Here is an 18,915-nt window from a genome sequence, read left to right as displayed (position 1 = left end):
TCGTCCACTGCAGGTTATTTAATCATGGGATTGACAAAATATGTTCACGATCCTTGTCAAGCCAGTAAATGAGACCTTGGAAGTAACCATATGCACCCTTGGTTTGGTTCAAGCTTTTGATGGAGATGCATGATTCAAAAGCATGTAATGCATGAAGTCACTCCTGGCTCAGGACGACTGACCACAGCCCGCTAGCTGGTTCACCATGTGCATCAGTGTAGCTTACAGCCAAAGAGTGATAAAAAACAAGAAAATCACATCTGTGACCCAGTTTCTTTGGTTTTTAGTTTCTTTAGTTTTTCTTTAGTTACTAGTCATTTGTAACATCATGCACAGAATTGCACGGAACTTAAGGAAGGAGTCCTTTTTTACTTCAATGTTCTCACTTAAAACAAAAGCATTCGCTTTTGATTTACTTCCTGGGAACAAGATGAGGTTGAATGACCCACTCAGAAAATAGGAGAAAGCATGTAAATCCCCCAACATAATAACTGGCAATGTTGCTCTAACTTGAAACAATAAATACATCAATGATTCAGATCCAGAAACCTCTGAGAGCTTCTGCTAGAATGTCCTGCTCCTAATGGTGCTTGGCCAATGCCAGATGGTTATGTCTGTGATTCATGTAGCACCATGAACATCTAACTTGTTTGACGCAGTAGTTACAGTGAAGGATCCCAAGAACCAAATGAACAAAAAACCCTATCTGGGCTCTCCCCACTGTATAATTTAAATTTCTACGGTTGGGGCGTCTGGGTGGCTCAGCCAGTTAAGTGTCTGACTTCGGCTCAGGTCATGATCTCGTGGTTTGTGGGTTTGAGCCCCGCATTGTGCTCTATGCTGACAGCTCGGAGCCTGGAGCCTGCTGCAGATTCTGTGTCTCCCTCTCTCTCTCTCTGTCCTTCCCCTGCTCATGCTCATGCTCTGTCTCTCAACAATAAATAAATGTTAAAAAAAATTTTTTTTAATATTTGTACTGCGATTTTTATTGATACATTTCTCTTTTTTTGTTGTTACTATTCTTAGTTTCTTATTCTCTCCAAAAAAGTTTCTATAAGCTGAGTCCTTGTGGAGAGCTGCCAGAAAGAGCTGCCAGGGGAAGAGATGTGTGCCCTGACCTAAGATCAGCCACCTGCAGGGCTGGACCGTGTTACAACTCCCAGCTCAAGGCCAGAGACAGCTTGGCTGGGCTTTCTTATCGGCTCCTCATGCTGTGCTAAAACTGCAGCTTTTGTTTTTTCTTTACCCTAGCCCCTTCACGTGACCCTGTTTCTTAGCAACTGACCTGTGCTTTCTGCTCTTTATAAGATGCTTGTGTTTTATCAATAAACTGAGGCTTGATCAGAAACTTTGTCTTGCCTCCATTCTCTGTGTCCTCTGCCCCCCAATTCTCACTCCCTCCCTCAGGACCTGCGTTGACGGACCTGCGGGCCAGGTCAAGTCCTTAATGAAATACCATGATGTCTAGGAAAATGAAGAGGATGGAGTAATGGAAGACTGGATGATAAATCTGTGTGCATAGGGTTGATATAATTAACAGTCATTTACAGAGAACTTTCAAACAGAATTTTAAATTTGATCCTCATAAATATCTTGTTTAATCAGCACTATCTCGTCTTCTACTTAGCTGAATCAATGTAAGGAAAAGAAGATGTGCTTATTAAGTAACTTGAAAGTCAATGGCTTGCATTGAACAGATGAGGAATGAGGGACAGGCCCTGACTAAGGCACTAGCTCCATCCCTGATTAGCTGTGGGATCCTGGGCATGCCCCTTCTAAATCATTTTCCTGGTCTGAGCCAAGCAGAGAAGTGAAGTTTGTTATTTTGTGTTTCTTCAACAGGGACAAAGTCACCGAAGGAACTCTGACAGGGATTCCTGTTGATTTAAAGAACTATAAGGAACACTGTATGGCTGTCACAACAGTGGGTCACTGAGCAGCCTGGCTGTCTCTTCTGTTCCACATCCAGGTGTTGGCATCAAGCAGCAATATGGTGGTTGTAACACACTATAAGGTGGTACATGAATTATAGTCTCTAATGTGTATGTGTACGTGTGTGCGTCCCCCAGCATATTAAGGTTCAAGCAGTGGGGAAAAGTACACATGAATTTCGCCTTGAGAAAGAAACGATTCATTGTAATGTAGCCCTGGCTGGAGCATGTGTAGGAGTGTGAGGTTCACATTTCATAAATCCATTATTCATGGACAGAAAACAGTCCAACACAGAGAAGAAATATAAGAATTCTGGCAAATGTTACAGATTCCCCTAAAGTAGTGTATTAGTATATTGGCATTAAGAATAAGCATATTGGGGCACCCAGGGGGCTCAGTTGGTTAAGCGTCTAGCTCTTGATTTCGGCTCAGGTCATAATCTCATGGTTTTGTGAGTTTGAGCTCCACGTCAGGCTCTGCGCTGACAATGCAGAGCCTGCTTGAGATTCCCTCTCGGTCTCCCTCTCTCTCTCTCTCTGTCCACTCATACTCACTCTCTCTTTAAATAAATAAATTAAAAAAGAGAGAGAATGACCGTACTGATCCCTTTTTCTCCATTAGAACCCCATTAGGATGTATACATGCACTCTTTTTAGAAGTTATTTGTTACCCCACCTTAAGTATGCCCATGCCTAGAGCACCTGTAAGGTGAAATATTCACACGCTTCACCCAGGGATGACCTTGCAGTATTTGGAAGAAAAGTATGATGCTTCCATTTCAAACTCTGAGAGTCTATTCCATCCCAGGGGAATCCTGTGTAAAGCCATTAGGTTCCTCCTTTAGCATACCAATCAGCAGGGGAAATGAGGGCCAGCCTGCTATGAAGGAGACAACAGAGACATCTGCATCTCTGGAATTCTAATAGAGCTCAGAAGTCTGGGCTTGATACCATCCTTTCAAAGGCTGTGCATGGAAAGGCAACACTTAAGAAATATCCTTTGGTGATGACGAAAATATACGGCATTTCAAAATAGGCTGCTTTGTGGAAAAACAATCCACATTCCAAAATCTGAATATAGCCAATGTTGGAATGAAACTCTTTGGATTAGCTGTTGCCATAAGAGAGAGCTTGTTTCGCCCTGCCCCTGTCTGTCTGGCAACTGCTACCCATCCTTTAAAAGGCAGCTCATGGGGCGCCTGGGTGGCTCCGTCGGTTGAGCATCCGACTTCGGCCCTGGTCATGATCTCACAGTTCGTGGGTTCGAGCCCCGCGTCAGGCTCTGTGCTGACAGCTAGCTTAGAGCCTGGAGCCTGCTTCCAGTTCTGTATCTTCTCTCTCTACCCCTCCCCTGCTCATGATCTGTCTCTGTCTCTCAAAAATAAATAAATGTTAAAAGTTAAAAAAAAAATAAAATAAAAGGCAGCTCAGCAATCACCTTGGTGTTACTGAATTGTTTATTACCTGTTTACACCTTTGTCTCCCCAGAACTGTAGCAAAGTCAGCAAAGGTATCTACTTCGTTGCTGGGTCTCTCCAGCTAGCTCAGTGCCTGACAGACGGTGCTGAGTGAAAGCTTGCGAAACCAATGAGGACCTGTGCACAACTTGGCTGCAATCATCAGAGGAGGTCCACTGAAGGAGGATCCGTACAAAACAGGTGAAAGAGGAGGAGTTACCCGAAGATGTGTGGGCTGAGGTCAAGAAAATGCCAGGACATGCTTCAGTTTGTAGAGAAGCTTGCCTTGAGGAATAAATCATTTTTTTCCTTAGCAAGTAATTTATAACACTTACTGAAGAAGAGAACAGGTGTGCAAAGAACCTGTATTGTGGTTCTAACACAGAAGTTGTCAATACCACTAAAGATTTCCAGAGTCCACAGCATTAGGCATAAGAACAATAGGCTGACAGGAATCATTACAAAAGGTCGGGATAAGTAAAAGAGCAACGGAGGGCCACGTGCATTTTGCTTACATTTTATGAAGAAAAGTAAAGAAAGCAATACAACAGAAGTTCCCCTTGAGACCTTGACTCAATAGGACATGCCCATTGTCTACACTGATACTACTATTTGGGGGCCAGACCATGTTTCTTTGAAATGAATTAGTTGAAAGCAAGTCTCTCCTCTGGAATCTAAAGTTCTACACATATGATTAACACCTTGGAGGCACCTTTGAAGTGCAGATGCGTTACCACACATTTAACAGTGTATCATCTCTGCTTACAATAAAAAGAGAGAGAAAAAACCCTACCATCTCAGAAGTGAACCTGAGGTTCACTTTTGGGGCCCCTGTCACGCATGAGGCCATGTCATATTTTGGGGAGAAAGACTGGCTTCATGCCTCTGCCGTCAGTCTGGTTAAATCTAGGTTGCTTGGTAGCTTAGGGGCCCAACAACTGAATGAAAGGCTTTATACTTCTGAAAGGTGATTGACCTTTAATGAATTAAATGAGAGGAAGAGTGGGAGTTAGGAGTGACCAAGCCTGGAGGACTTGGTTCCAGCTTCTAGGTCTTCCTATTCCAGGGAAGAGAAGATGGCTGCCAAGATACTGACTGAGGCAAGAGAAGAAACCAACCCTTCCCCTCTTTACACGTTCTTAGAGCGTCCTGCCCTCTTTCCGTTTATGAGGGCCTTCGCTCAGCCCTACAGACTGTACATGTGTCTCCTGGGTTCTGGAACCAGCATCAGAAGATCAAAGCTCCCCAGTCTGTCCCCTGGAGATGGAATATCATATTTGCAGGACAGAATTCCAAGCATATCAAAGAATCCATCTCTGTGTAACTGATTTTCCCCGAGGGAAAGAGAAAAACATGGTCATATGGGGGTATATACCATCAATAAGTATAAGAGAAGAACTGCATGGAATTGTAGATATTTAAAATGATGATCCTGTCGGAACTGGTCTTAAAGAAAAGTGTGGTTCAGTGGGAGTCAGGCAGACTTGCTTCCAGTACTGGGATCATGGTAATGTGATTCAAAATCATCGGGCCTTAGTTTTCCTAATGACAGGATTGGGGCAGAAGCAGAGCACCTGAGAGGTCCAGGGAGTGGCCAGGGCTCCAGCATCTTCCCAGCACCAAAATAGTTCATCTCTTTAATACGTTGAAACATGGATAATATCAGATGAAGAAAAACAAAACCACAAACAACCAAAGAGCAAGGTGGTTTTAAAGGTCCCTGATTATTCCATCATTCTTAGGACCAAGGGCGGGCGGTAGGGTGGGGGTGGAGCTTTAGACTTACCATCTTAATTACATACCAACAATATGACCAGGAATAAAGTTAAAAGTATCTTTAATCTCTGGCCCTCTCCCCTTACCTCCCTTCATTAAAACCTCAGGATGTGCTGGGTAAATATTTTTGCCAAATTTCTGCATAACTTCAGGGGCACCATTCATAGAAAAACAATGTCACTGTCCCCTGGAGTATGGCACTCAGTGGCCCTGAGGAAGATGCCTTTAGACTAGAGAGGGCCTGTGTTTGAATCTCACCTCTGCCACTTACTAGCTACATGACCCTTGGCAAGCTATTTAAGGATCTCTCTGATTCTATTTCCTTCTTTGTAAAGTGGAGATAATAAATTAGATTCCCAAAGGCTACTGTAAAGGCTGAATGATAACATATGTAAAGAATCTGGTGTAGGGCAGCATACCAATGTTGATATTAGTTCTTTAAAATTACAAAATCTATGACATCTCACAGTTCAGATAACAACTGTTTCTAGGATGTGTAGCCCATATGGTGAGGATGGACCATAGGATACTGTGAAATTTGAAAGAGATCTCATCAGCTGAAGATAGGGTAGGTATCCCCAAAGTTAAAGGGGTCAGAATGTTGTAATGAAAGTCTGAATTGTGGTAAGTGGCAGAAAGGAAAACTAATTGTTATGCTAATTAATTAGGGTGTGTTGGTACAACTGTTGCCAGGGATAAGCAACTGTTTAAATAAGATGAGGTGCACTCACGAAGGACTCATGTGCTGCCAACAAAATACAATGTGCTTAATTCAAACTCTTTCCCTTCCTTGGAAATCTCAGAGTGGTCAATATTTAACTGTGCCAAGTTTTTTATTTGACTTGTAATTAAGAAGCGATTAATCTACACAATAAAGCTATAACTTAAACATTTTTGATTCTTAAAATATTAAAACTGAGGTGGATTGGAGATATCTAATCCAACCTCTCTGCATGTCACGCCGCGAAAAGTGAAGTCAAAGACGAGACTCACACCTGCGGTCACAAAAGGCAGAGCCAGTTCTGCACTCAGTCTCATTCACTTCGTCTTCCTCTTACTAGAGAAAATCAATCTGCTGCTTTATCCAACACACACTTTAACATTGGGTATATGGATTCCTATCTCAACCGCGTGTCCTTTGGGGTTCACAGGGCCCTGGAAGACCTCTGAAGGGCTGGGCAATGACTGACGGAAGTGGCTGAGCGGGACTGCGTCAGAAAGTCTGAGGACGTTCAAGAAGGTAACGAAGGGCATACAGAAAGGCTGTTAGGGACCTGCCGGTCTGAAATATGGGGGGTGAAGTGGGGCTATTAAGGAATTAAAGGATTTTCTATATCTAGGATGGAACACAGTGGCCAGCACATAACAGGTACTTAGTGCTTACTTGTGTAGTTGGCTGATGAACCAGGAGTGGATGAGTGGATGACAGAACGCGTGCATGAAAGGCATTGTTCTGAGAGAAGAAATGAGAGCCTCAGAGGCAACAGAGACAAGGGAATGCCTAGTGAGAAGATCTGCCCTCAACTTTAGCAGGAAGCACAGGAGTCGTTCCTCTTGCAAGGACAGCGGAGGGAGTGCAGCCGAGGTCCTCCTGCTGCGGCCTCACAGTTCCCTTCTGAGGAAATGTGGCACTTCCATGGCACTGCTTCTGCTTCTGCCACTCTGCTCTCAGGATGGAACAAGCAGAAATGGAGTGTGTGAGGGGAGTCTATCTCCAAGGACAACAGAAATGTCAAATTGATAATGTCACATTATTTTCAGAGGAGACTCTGCTCAAGTGCCATCCAGGCACCTACTGACCGTATGGCCACCGATGGAAACATGCTTCCTAGTAGGAGCTTGACATCAAGAAAACAATCCGATTCTAGGGGAGCAGAGAAAATCCTACCCAATAAAGAATGAGGGAAAGCTGGGATTTCCTGGTCAATTCTCCAGTCACTGAAAAACTCAGTCATCTGTGGCCATGAACCAGGCGCTCTGACCTGCCACGTCGGTTAAATCTGGGCTTTGCGAGTGGATTCACGTGAAGAGTATTGGTGGCCCAGACATGAGAGCAAGCGGTACCTCCTTCTACTTTCTACACAGTAAGAGGTCAGTGTCACATGTTCTCTTTCAACATCTACATCTCACGGTTTTTACTTCTGTACACAGGATGCAGCCACTTTGAAGAAAACAGGCACGACCCATCACCTCTGATATTTTTCTAGGACTAAACGGAGAAGCTATAAGAAAATACTGCACGAGCGCCTAAGAAAGGCCCTTCGAGGTTCTTAGGATGTGACCAACTTACTGTCTGAGATCACTGCCCACGACATCTGGCAGGCTAAGGGCAAAGCGACAGTGTGTACACATCAGGCGTGTGGGCAGAGTAATGGGTTCTGTGCCATGTTCATATGGAAGATAGGTACAGCTCGAGGAGAAGGACGTAATGTCTATAACGTGACCTTCATTTGACATTTGATTAAGATAAAATTGGGGCACAAAAAACTTTTTTCTTCAAAACCAGAGAACAGGTCACTGAAGAGAGCAAGGGTAGAAACGCTCTTCCTCAGCTCGCAGAGTGACTGGCAAGGCTTTTTGAAAATATTTTTAGCACAGTTTCAGTTCCCTAAAAAGCAATGCCACCTAAAGGAAATGTGTTAAGCGCCTTCTAAATGTTTCTTATTAAGCTGCCAACACCGGTACTCACCCCTTCGCCTGACTCCGTTTGGAAAAGCCATTCGAGGAAGAAACGGAAGATGAGCTGCTATGGGAAAGAAAGGCACTGCATCTCTAAGAATCTACATGTTCATATTTGTAAAAGACCTTGAGAAATAATAGGAAAAAGCAGCCTAGAAAACAGTGCTCTATGATGAGTTTATAGAAATGGTAGTCAAGAACCCACAACCGAAAGGTTTTCCTAATGAAGGGACAGGTTTGTTCTCATAGTATAAATAATCTTAGCTAAGTGGCTAAGTCTTCCAAAAAGGCCAGCTTTTGGTTAAGAGTGAAGATGTACCACTGTGTCTAGATTTAGCATACGATGAACTCTCTAGAATGGTTCTAATGCTGTCTAGCTCTGAGTATCTTGATTCTTCTTTTGTCTTTAATTACGCTGCCAACACCTACCTTTTTATGTGAAAGCGAGTCCAAGGAAACAGGGGGCCCAAAGCCACACACATGCCCACTTACCTCCCATGATTTTGGACTGGCAGTTAATAAACTCCGGCTTCCTGTCCGTGAGGTACCTCTGGCAGGTGTGGTGGAGGATCTGGAAGAAGGTGCACTTTTCTGAAGCTGTGCTGGCTACCCACTGGTCAAATGCATTTTCGAACAACAGATCAAATTCTGCAGAATCCTGGAACAGACAGGGGAGTAAGTACTGATCTCCATCTATAAACGCTGCTCCTTGCAGCCTGCCCCTGACAAAAGACTCACAAAGGCTGAAGCTTTGGTCTGAATCACGGGGCTCATCTTTATTAGCACCCAGGTCCACGGAAAGAAAGTACGTGTGCTTCCTCTGTTTATTAAACAAACCCCAAATCTTGGAGTATTTATAGATGTCCCTGGGAGGCTGGTCTCGCAGAAGCCCCAACAGCTTCCTCCATGCTGACCTGGCACAATTTACATGAGATACTGCCTTCCCCATGACCTGGAAAAGGATTCCTTCATGTTCTTAGCAATGAACCCTATTCCTCCTGCCCCAAGCCTTTGGTCAGTAAAAGATTCTCCTATTTTGGAGACTGCCAGTCCAAAATCATGGGAGTTACAATTTACATTTCATTTTTCCTCATTATTGAGGTTTTGTAGAGTGTGTGTGAACAAAAGGGAAAGTACTTAAATAAATAACTCTACCTTAAAATGTTTCTCCTATTAAATCCAACAGAATCCTAATACATGATGTGAAAGGTGCCATCTATTTGTTTGTTTGGCCAACAAATCTCATCACAGGTGGTATCAAGAGATAATGAAGCCTTGATAAACATGGGTTTTTCATGTTGGCAACCGCGGACAGGATATCTGAACTCTGCTCTTTGCACTTGGCTGATAAACCTGCCCCAGGAGCCAGCATTTCTTCAGTGTGCATCCCCTTACGTTTCTGCATCAAACACGACGAAAAGACACAGAGTTCCCCATAAGGACAGAGAACTCAGAAAGTCTTAGCCACATAACTGAACTAGAGACATAGCTTCGTCAAAGAGGACTCAGACAACCAACCACCACTGCCAAGATCAGTGAGAGAGTCACCGTGTGAAGAGAACACCTTTGCTCAGGCTCGACATTCACTCACCCGATTAGGATCGATGCCATTAACCTGGCGAAGCTGCTCAAGCATCCACTGTGACCTCCGCACGAACGACGTGGAGCCTTCAAACTGTTTGACCTTCGTGATGGACGCCTGCGTGGGTTTCTTGTTTGTCACTGCCAAGAAAAGACCACTCAGATTAGTGGGTGTGCAGGCTGGTTCGTTTCCATCGTAGACTTACATGTACACCGCCCCCCCACACAGACACACACAGAATATGAATACGTGTGCTTTTTTTTTTGTTTTTTAAAGAGAGACCAAGGCAGGAGAGGGGCAGAGGGAGAGAGAGAATCTCAAGCAGGCTCCGTGCTCAGCACAGAGCCCGATGTGAGGCTCAGTCCCACAGCCCTGGGTTCATGACCTGAGCTGAAATCGAAAGTCAGACACTCAACTGACAGCCACCCAGGAGCCCTTGAATACATATGCCTTTGATAAGGAGTGAACTCAAAAGAAATAGAAGTTCTACTCTCCACTCTCAAACAATTACAAAATACTGATAACTTTAAGGGCTGCTTCATTTCTATCTTCATTCATTCACACTGAACACGCCTCAACCAGGAAACACCAGGCGCTTTTAGTGGAGGCTGCGAGAGCATGATGACGGAAAGGAGCATACAGGGTAGAGGTCACTGGGAAAGGCTGTCTTTTAAACGACGTGGATGTTACTGGCTCCCCTAGGAAACTGCAATGTATATATCTAACGTGATACCTGAATGTAAATATAGTGGGCTTCCATGGTAAGAGAGAGAATATTTTAAAAATATTATTTGGCTTTAAAATATTGTCCAGTTTGAATCTAGCTTGCATCTCCTTATGCCTGTATTTGGCATTCACATACCAGCCTGCCCCACATTCCTGAGGTCTCCACAGGTGCGGGACCAAGAGAGTTCCCTCCCAGCCTTAGTCAGTTCTTCCCTGTCCCTTCGATGCTGAGGATGGACAGTGTCACCTCCCAGACAGAGGTCAAGCGCCAGCCGCTAAGAGAGAGTCACTCTGGATATTTCTACATCTGCTTACTTTGTGACTTAGAGCCTCAAGGGTGGGGACGTCACGAAGTGTTACAAAAGGGCTTTTGTACAAGCTCCTCCCGAGGCCTGGCTGTACAAGTTGTAGAATTTAACAGGACCGATGCCATTCGGGGCACTAGGAAAAGGGGAAAGTACTACTTGTAACAAATGCAATCCTAAGACGACTGTGGACTGTGCGGCAGTGGCACATTCTTTCTTTGTTTCAAATGGCCCTACAGATCCTATATTACCATATAACTCTGCAGATGCTCATCAGATGGCAAAAAGAATCCCTGGGGATGAAGGCCAGCAAGCACCCGCTCTGGTCATGGCTGCTGGTGGGAGCACCTCCTCCATGCACGGAGTTCAGCGCTCTGGCAGTGTCTGGGGTCAGTAAAGTAAAACCCAGGGACCAAGGGGGGAATGAAACGTGGGCATCGTGCCTTTAGGTCTGGTGAGAACTGCATCGTTCCAGGACTGAAGACCTGTTTTTTTATGAGCTCAGTACAATCTTTTCCCTTTGCTCCAAACCAGAATTTAGCAAACATTTAAAAAAATAATTTCAGATGATGTTAGGTTTATTGCCCATTATTTCAGTTATATTTGGCTAAAAGCTTCTGAACGTTTCATACCAATTACATTTACTTTCGTGGTTAAAAAGCCATCATCCCCTGAACACCCGTGGTCAGAGGAAATTTTAGAGTCTTCTGGCCACACACCGTCTGTCTGGCCTACAGCTCTGTGTGTAAATCTGTTAAGTCCTCTTAGGAATAACCAGTCCCTGAGCTAAATTCCGGCAACTCTATCAGTCTGCGCGTGGCTCGGTCTATCCATTTATTTTGTGTGTCTCCTATGAGATCTAATAGGCTTCTCTGAGAGCCACGGCCCGCTCTTCTGTCTTCATGTTAGAGGAAACAAGACACCTGGAATACACACAGGTCCTAAAATGTGCTTAAAAGATTAAAGAATACTTTTCAATAACAGGAAAACATGGGTTCCTGTATTAGACACACACCCCTAAACACACACAGAGGATTTCCTCCTTTGTTTATGTAAATCACACGACATTTAGGCATCCTGGGAAACATGAGGTTTTCCCTTCTAACTTTAAAGTTGTTATGAACTCCTATTTTTACTTCTGGCCCACTTATTTCCAAGTGGTTTACAGCATTATAAAAACTCAAACACAATGCAGGGGCCCTGTAATTACTGGCATGTTTGGGACTGACATTTTAGAAAAGCAAGTTCCACTGGAAGTCTGTCACTGAAATGAGAAGGGCAGGAACCCCACCCACATGACAAACGCCCCACAAGGCTGCTAACTGATCACGCTGCACAGCGATCAGTTTTCATGGAGGCAGTTACAACTCCAACCACGGCTGCCTTGTTCTCCCGATTAGCTTATCCTTTGCCCAGTTCTTCGAATCTTGGTAGTTTTCCTGGGCACTGAGCCCGGTTTGGTTTAATTTTTGTTTATCGTTATTATCTCCAACATCCCAGTTTCTATTTTGAAGCAGGTGCCTTAAAATTATATTATTATATACACATTATATAGCGTTAAATAAAGACTTTCCCCTTCAGAAATCAAAACAACTGCACAAACACACGTTTGCCAGACTTTCTGAGTTCTGTGTTTGATGGAGCCATGTTTTAACCCCTTCACTGCTTTGGTGTGTTGGGGTCCACATCTGATAAGAATATATGCTGGTCAAATTCTGGAAATCTAGTGAAAAAAGTCATCTACGTTCTCCTTCCAAAGGACAACTGATTGAGCGCATGTCCTGGATCAGTAATACGGGAGTGCTGTATGTCCAACTACCCCAATACAGTCGAATCTGCATTCTTTATTTTGCAGAGCGTCAAATGGCAGACAACCAGGGCGCTTTATTGTGCTTTCAACATTCATGAGGAAAAAGCAAATGTATAGGCATTTAAAGAGATAGGGTGAGGGGCGCCCGGGAAGCTCAGTTGGTTAAGTGTCTGACTTGAGTGTAGGTCATGATCTCAGGGTTCCCGAGTTAGAGCCCCGCATCGGGCCCTGTGCTGAGAGCCCGGAGCCTGCTTCAGATTCTGTGTCCCCTCTCTCTGCACCTTCCTTGCTTGTGCTCTGTCTCTCAAAAATAAATAAAATGTTGAAAAAAAAATAAAAGGGTAGGGTGAGCATGATACTCCCTGGTAAGACCACCCATAATCAGCCTAGTTCCCTGGCTCTCTACTCCAATGTGCACTGGAATCACCTGGGAGTTTTTACAACAAATATACCAAACCACGTGAATCAGAATCTCTGGAGGTGTGGCCTGGCACCCACATTTTAAATCTCCTCAGGTGATTCTGAGGCACTGTGACTACTGCGGCCACTGCGGTGTACGGAGTCATCGCACAAATATTTATGGAACTTGTATTACGATATAGGAGGCACAGAAGTAAGTTTTGTGGGCAATTCAAAGATTGAGTAAGACATGGTTCTGAGTCAAGAATCAAGAACTCGGGCAGTGTGGGGGGTGTTAAGAATGATGCAAAAACAGCACTGATGCACGAGAGTCACCTAAGGTGATGGGCAGGGAGGGGGCTCTGAGGGCCGAGGCAGAGCTGGGGAGGGTCAGGCGGGCTTCACGAAGCTGCCATATTCCAGGTAATAGAGCATTAGCTTTTGCCTGGACTTCTATGATTTCTCCCAAACTGGTTCCTCTGGCCAGATTGGCCATTCAAAATAAAAATAGGGAAGACTGTCTTTTAAAATCTCCTCAGTGGCATCCCAAAACATTCCGAATAAAACCCAAAGCCCTCACTGTGACCCGCGAGGCCCTGGATGATCTGGCCCTTGAGTGCCTCCCTGTTCTCATCTCTTTCCACTTCCTCCTTGTCCACTAGGCTCCAGCCATCTTTTGCTCCTGGGAAACCGCAATCTCTTTCTACTCCTTGCAAATGCTGTTCCCTTCACAGAAATGCTTTCCTTTTTTTAATGGTTGTCTCTTGTTCACCATTTGGATTTCAGCTTATATGTCAACTCCACAGAGAAAACTTCTGTGATCGCTGATCCGTGTAGGTTCCCTCACCGTGTTATTTCTCTCACTGAACTCTGTTCGCTGCAAAACGGGTTCATTTTGAACCTGGATAAAATACTCAAAATCTGCTTCTCTGGCATATTTGTAAAGAATAAAAACCAGACTGCGATGATGTCCATCTGGATCCTAAAACACGTAAGAGGCAGATACATCCCTGCATGGACCTTCTGAGTTTGTGAGGTAGGATCCTATATATTGACAGAATCACAAGTGACCTTTTTTAACATTTTAAAAAATATCTTATTTAAAATACAGCTTCTGGGGGGTGCCTGGGTGGCTCAGTTGGTTAAGCGTCCGACTTCAGCTCAGGTCATGATCTCACGGTTCGTGGGTTCGAGCCCTGCATTGGGCTCTGTGTTGACAGCTCACAGCCTAGCGCCTGCTTGGGATTCTGTATTTCCCTCTCTCTCTGCCCCTCCTCCTCTCATGCTGTCTCTTAAAAATAAATAAACATTAAAAAAATTTAAAAAAATACAGCTTCTGGTTTTTCCTCTTTACTTGACAACAGGTCTGTGACAGAGGCAGGGTCCTGCTGTTATCACCCACTGTATTTAGAGACAAGGACCCCGAGGCATGGGAAGCACTGACTTGCCAAAGTAATATGGTTAATAAATGGGAAAACTGCAACTTGCACAGTAAGCGTAGGCGCCGTTGCTCTTTCCATGGTAGTTTTTTGCTGCAGTGTCAAATGCCACATTTTATTGTATGTGGGATGCTCATTAAGTAAGGACTAACTGAAATTTTTGTTCTAATAAGGATACTACTGTTGTGATTCTGACAGCATCTAAACTGTTATTTCCTTAATATTTCCCTTTAGATAAATGACTTTTTACTTGAATAAGTTAATGAGAAACAAAATATATTAAAGTCATAAATAGGTACATAGCTCTGCCTACATTAAATAGAAACTAATGTAAGAAATACAAGTAAAACGTAAATGCTATTCATTTCAAACTTTGAGAGTTTGACATTTGAGGTCCACTCTAAGGTAAAATGGTGATTAGCCAGTGTAGACAGGTGTTAAAGACAATCACGGAATAGATGTTTCCCATGTTTTGGAGTTATTCAAGCCTAACGCTGCTTTTCACTCCCTCCCACTCCTGTCTCCCACTGCTTTCTATTGGTAACAGAGGAAAACAGAAGCATGGCGCCAACCAAACCCAAGTCCTTTTGCTACCAGCTCACAAAGAAGGAATGTGGTTCTCACGGGTCATATCTCTTCATTAGCCTTCATGTAAACTTCATTTACATGCCAGCTGTAGTTAAAAAGCAGTGATGGGGGCGCCTGGGTGGCTTACTCAGTTAAGCGTCTGATTTCAGCTCAGGTCATGATCTCACGGTTCATGGGTTGAAGCCCCGCGTAGGGCTCTGTGCTGACAGCTCACAGCCTGAAGCCTGCTTTGGATTCTGTGTCTCCCTCTCTGCCCCTCCCCTACTTGTGCTCAGTCTCTCTCTCTCAAAAATAAACAAACATTACAAAAAAAAAAGCAATGACAGAAACTATTAAATCTGCAATATCATTACCATCATCACTCAAGTGGTGAAGTATCTCTCTCATGAGGTAAATGACTGAAAAAAGATCTTTTAAAAAATGGTCCCTCCATGAAAGATGGCACAAATATAAAATAAGATACTTAGCTATAATGAGAGAGTAGAAACCACCAGCCCTGCTTCTGCCCAATCAGAAAATTCTATTTAATTGCCAATAGCAAAGCACTTTCTTAGATTAAAATCTGATCTTAGGGTAAGTCAGGAGTTGGTGGGGGAAGGGACAAAGATTGATGAGACAAGGAAAGACAGAATTGCAAGTTACTTGCATAGTATGTGAAACAGCAGAAGACGCACGGTCTGCTAGTGATTAACAGGCTGATCCTCCATTTCAAGGTGCAATGGTCGAAAGACTTGCTGAGGAGTGCCACCCTTCCCCTACGTCATTTCATTACTCATACAGCACCGCTTGTCACTCATTCCAAATCGGAAGATAAATTTTGTTTTTAAGATACAAAATATCTAGCTTCGGTCTTAAGACAGTAGTTTAAAGGAAACCAATAATCACATCAACAAAAGTATTACTTGTCATCTCTATATCCTCTACCATTTCATTTCATAGGTACTTTTGTGTAATTATGAACAGTTGCACAAACATTTTTTATACATGTTAAACTCAAACGGAATCATCGTACAATTGTATGTGGTCATTTTTATTAAAAAGAAGGTGTTGAAGACCAAGCATACCTACAACATAGTTTGATACTGAGGCTAGGTGGCTAAGCTGCAGTTTACCGTAATGAGGTACCTGAAATGCCTTCAAGTTTCATCATGCTTCCTCCGACCTTGACCTTACCGTTAAGCAAAGGTCGGTGCTTTGTGGTGTGCCTTAGCTCTCTGCTCTGCTGCAGTCTAATGACCAGACATTTTGGTTTCAACAAAACAGTTGATGAGAATCAATTTCGAGAAGGAACAAAAGGGATATCCACATAGAATCTTATCAGGGCCGCTCTTTGTCAGAGGTGGCTGACATGAAGGGGAAAAACCCCCAAAGAGACTGAAATCCTGTGAAATGTGGTTCAGGAAGTAAAAGCAAGATTGAGCACGCCTTCTGGATGCTGATGTCGTAAAGAAATGGGCCAACAGCTCACGGTGAGAAATGATTATTTGGAACTAGTTTCCTTAATGCTCTCCCAATACTCTAAGGTCTGCTAATTCTAGGTGGATTCCACAGAATCCATGGAGAAAGAAGTATCAGGCCTGAGGCTGCATCAGCAAGTGTATCTGGTGAGCGTTTGCAGCGCTTAGAAGCAAGGATATAAAGATTGTTACCTCAATGTTTTCAGAACAGGGAACATCCTCACTGCCATAGTTAGTGGGAAATGGGGCGTGGCGCACTCCACACAGGGTTGCTCGTTGGCTTCCCAGAGGATTTCTCAAAGTGCGTTATCATTTAGGATGTAGTAAATGTGCAGAATCGACAGGCTCTGACCAGACCAACTCATGTAATGGCCAAGTTTGCCTTTGGGGCTCTATCCGTCTCCTCCCTATCCCAGGTCCGTGGGGCTCTCTGGCTAGATTCTGATAGGATCCAAACAGGCCTGAAAGGGTTTCCTTGAATCTGCATGTTTTTAGGAAGACACTTTTAATCCAAGTAACAACACTGCCAACACAAACAGGGGCCTTCAGTCTCCGGCACCGAGCCCTGGGAAAGCATGTAGGACGACCTTCAACGGTCCTGCTCCACCAGCCCTAAAGAGGGGCAGAAGGGAGAATCCGTACCCAGGGCTTTGAAGATTCTTCTTAAAGGCAGACTCCCTGAGTCTACAGTAGGGATAATCACAAAGAAAGTTTTCTACACACAAGAGTCTTATTTGGTATCACTAGCTCCAAGGCCTTACATCACATTCCCCTCTGAATTGGAGAAGGAAGGGGAGGAAGAGGCGGCTGGAAGCCTAGGAAGTTTTTCCAAAGGGATACTGAAAAAGGAACTATTTATATGGGAAACTTCTTTTCTTCCACAGGAATCTGGAGCAATCCTTCAGTGGAAGGAGGGAAATAAGAAACATCTCACATCAAGCATTCCTTAGGAAGGATGCATTTAGTAGGCAGGTACGGCACCATATGGAGAGTAGTTAACAACTTACATGTTAATAAAGCGAGCAACCCCCCTACACGCCTCTGCAGGGAAGAACTACCTGGTTTCAGTATTTCCAAACTACCAACAAGGAGATGGCCTTACTTTCGGAACGCGTAACTTCAACGTCACATATCAATATGAGATCTGATTGGTATTTCTCAAAGTTAGTCTCTTCTGTTTTTAATCTTCTTTACCCTGTTCATAATTTTATTACTTTTAATTTGTAAAACTATGTAGATTTTTATTCTGAAAGGCTACTCTATGTTTCAAGTCAGCGACAGGTGCAGGTGCACCACAGGCGGTCCCAGGCCGTCACACCTTTAGCTGGTAATCGGCTTAATCCCCAGAAGGCCTGAGTCCCCAGAGCAAGACCAGTCCTGTCCCCTCTGCACGGGCACCAGGACATCTTCTGTATTAAAACTGACACACCAAGTGCTAATTTACATATGCCTGCGTAAGTGAGGGAGTGAGCAAATGATGGGTCCCCCCAAAAAGGAAGAATGGCTCCTAAGCCAGGCGGAAACTGTGAATAAACCACAAATTTATTTCAGGTTCACATGTGTTTCAAGATCAGACCACAGTTTTAAAAGGGATTCCAACTATTTTCTTACTAGAAAAGAGGAATCTCCTGAGAACTAGGGACAATGGAGAAAATGATCAAGACCAAGAAACAGAAATGTCAGAACACTGGGAGGAGATAAATTTTGGGTGAGAACTTCTCAGGGAATCTTTTTTCCTGCAGTCCTTATTCTAGCAGCATCTCTCGTAAGCAATTCTCTTTGCTTTCGCCTCCCTGAAAACACAGTTTCAGGCTGGAGACTCAGCAATCCAAGATTTCCCATTGTGCCTGATTTTTTAGCTTCCTGAGACTATCCTCTATAGACTCAAGGAGGAAATCAATTTGCATGCATTTTGGGTAAAGGGTGAACATGCAATGAATTACACAACCTGGCTGGTATTAGTTACTGCAACTTCATGCCGAGGGTGGAAAGGGTATATGGCACGTCTGACTTACGCGGAGTAACTAGGAAACTAACTCGCCCAAGCCAGCGACACCGACGCTTACAGCAGTGAGCCTGAAGAGATAAAAGCCATGGTGGGCCTGAAGAGATAAAAATCCAACCCCTCGCCCAACACCATGCGATGCGATAACAGAAGGGGTTAACTGCAGTCACAGAGGCTTATTCTGCTCTTACTTCCTCAATTCTGGAAACAGATGGAAACATGATTTTTGATCTATTCTTAGGAGAGATTTACAAACAGAGGATCTGAAGACAAAGGCATCAAAGGAGCAGTACCTGACTCCAGAACGAATTAAATTACTCCCCAAGAAGCTCGTGGGCTGGGAATAAAAACTTGAAAAAGAGACTCCTTTAATGTTATGCTTTCCCTGCCATTTTCCATTATATACTTTTCAGTATAGGCCAAGTAGTGACTCTCCAGGGAAATGTCACACCTGGTAGAAATACGGATTTTCCTGGAATGGGGGTGCTAAGGAGCCTCCTTACAGTGAGGAGTGAGGGAGTCCTTTCTGCAGCCTTTACTTCCTTGCCCTTGAGCAGCTCACCATCATCTGAGGGAAGGGCCTGGTGCTAGGACCCTGACACTGTGACCCACTGCTGGGCATAATGTTTCAATATGAGCAGTCAGCCTAAAAGAACCACAGAAGGACTTTATGCAGATGGGGATCACCTTCCATGTGAGAAGGCTACTCTCCCACAAATGAGAATTTATTTTTCTGCTTTGAAGTAGGCAGAGCAGCAGAG

The 18,915-nt window shown here is 44.0% G+C and overlaps 1 protein-coding gene across 1 annotated transcript in view; it reads right to left on the bottom strand.

The window, feature by feature from the left end:
* The window catches only part of STXBP6 (syntaxin binding protein 6), a 246,061-nt gene that overhangs the window by 44,807 nt on the left and 182,339 nt on the right, over window positions 1-18,915 (bottom strand). Inside the window, exons 3-4 of the mRNA XM_029951902.1 lie at window positions 9,435-9,565; window positions 8,336-8,501 (exon numbers count right to left, since the gene is read on the bottom strand). Coding sequence (XP_029807762.1) covers window positions 8,336-8,501; window positions 9,435-9,565 — 297 coding nt within the window. The remainder of the gene's footprint in view (window positions 1-8,335; window positions 8,502-9,434; window positions 9,566-18,915) is intronic.

The sequence above is a fragment of the Suricata suricatta genome, chromosome 9, assembly GCF_006229205.1.
Source record: "Suricata suricatta isolate VVHF042 chromosome 9, meerkat_22Aug2017_6uvM2_HiC, whole genome shotgun sequence".
Taxonomy (NCBI): Eukaryota; Metazoa; Chordata; class Mammalia; order Carnivora; family Herpestidae; genus Suricata; species Suricata suricatta.
The sequence above is the reverse complement of the archived record's forward strand: the minus strand, read 5'-3'. Positions and strand labels throughout refer to the sequence as shown.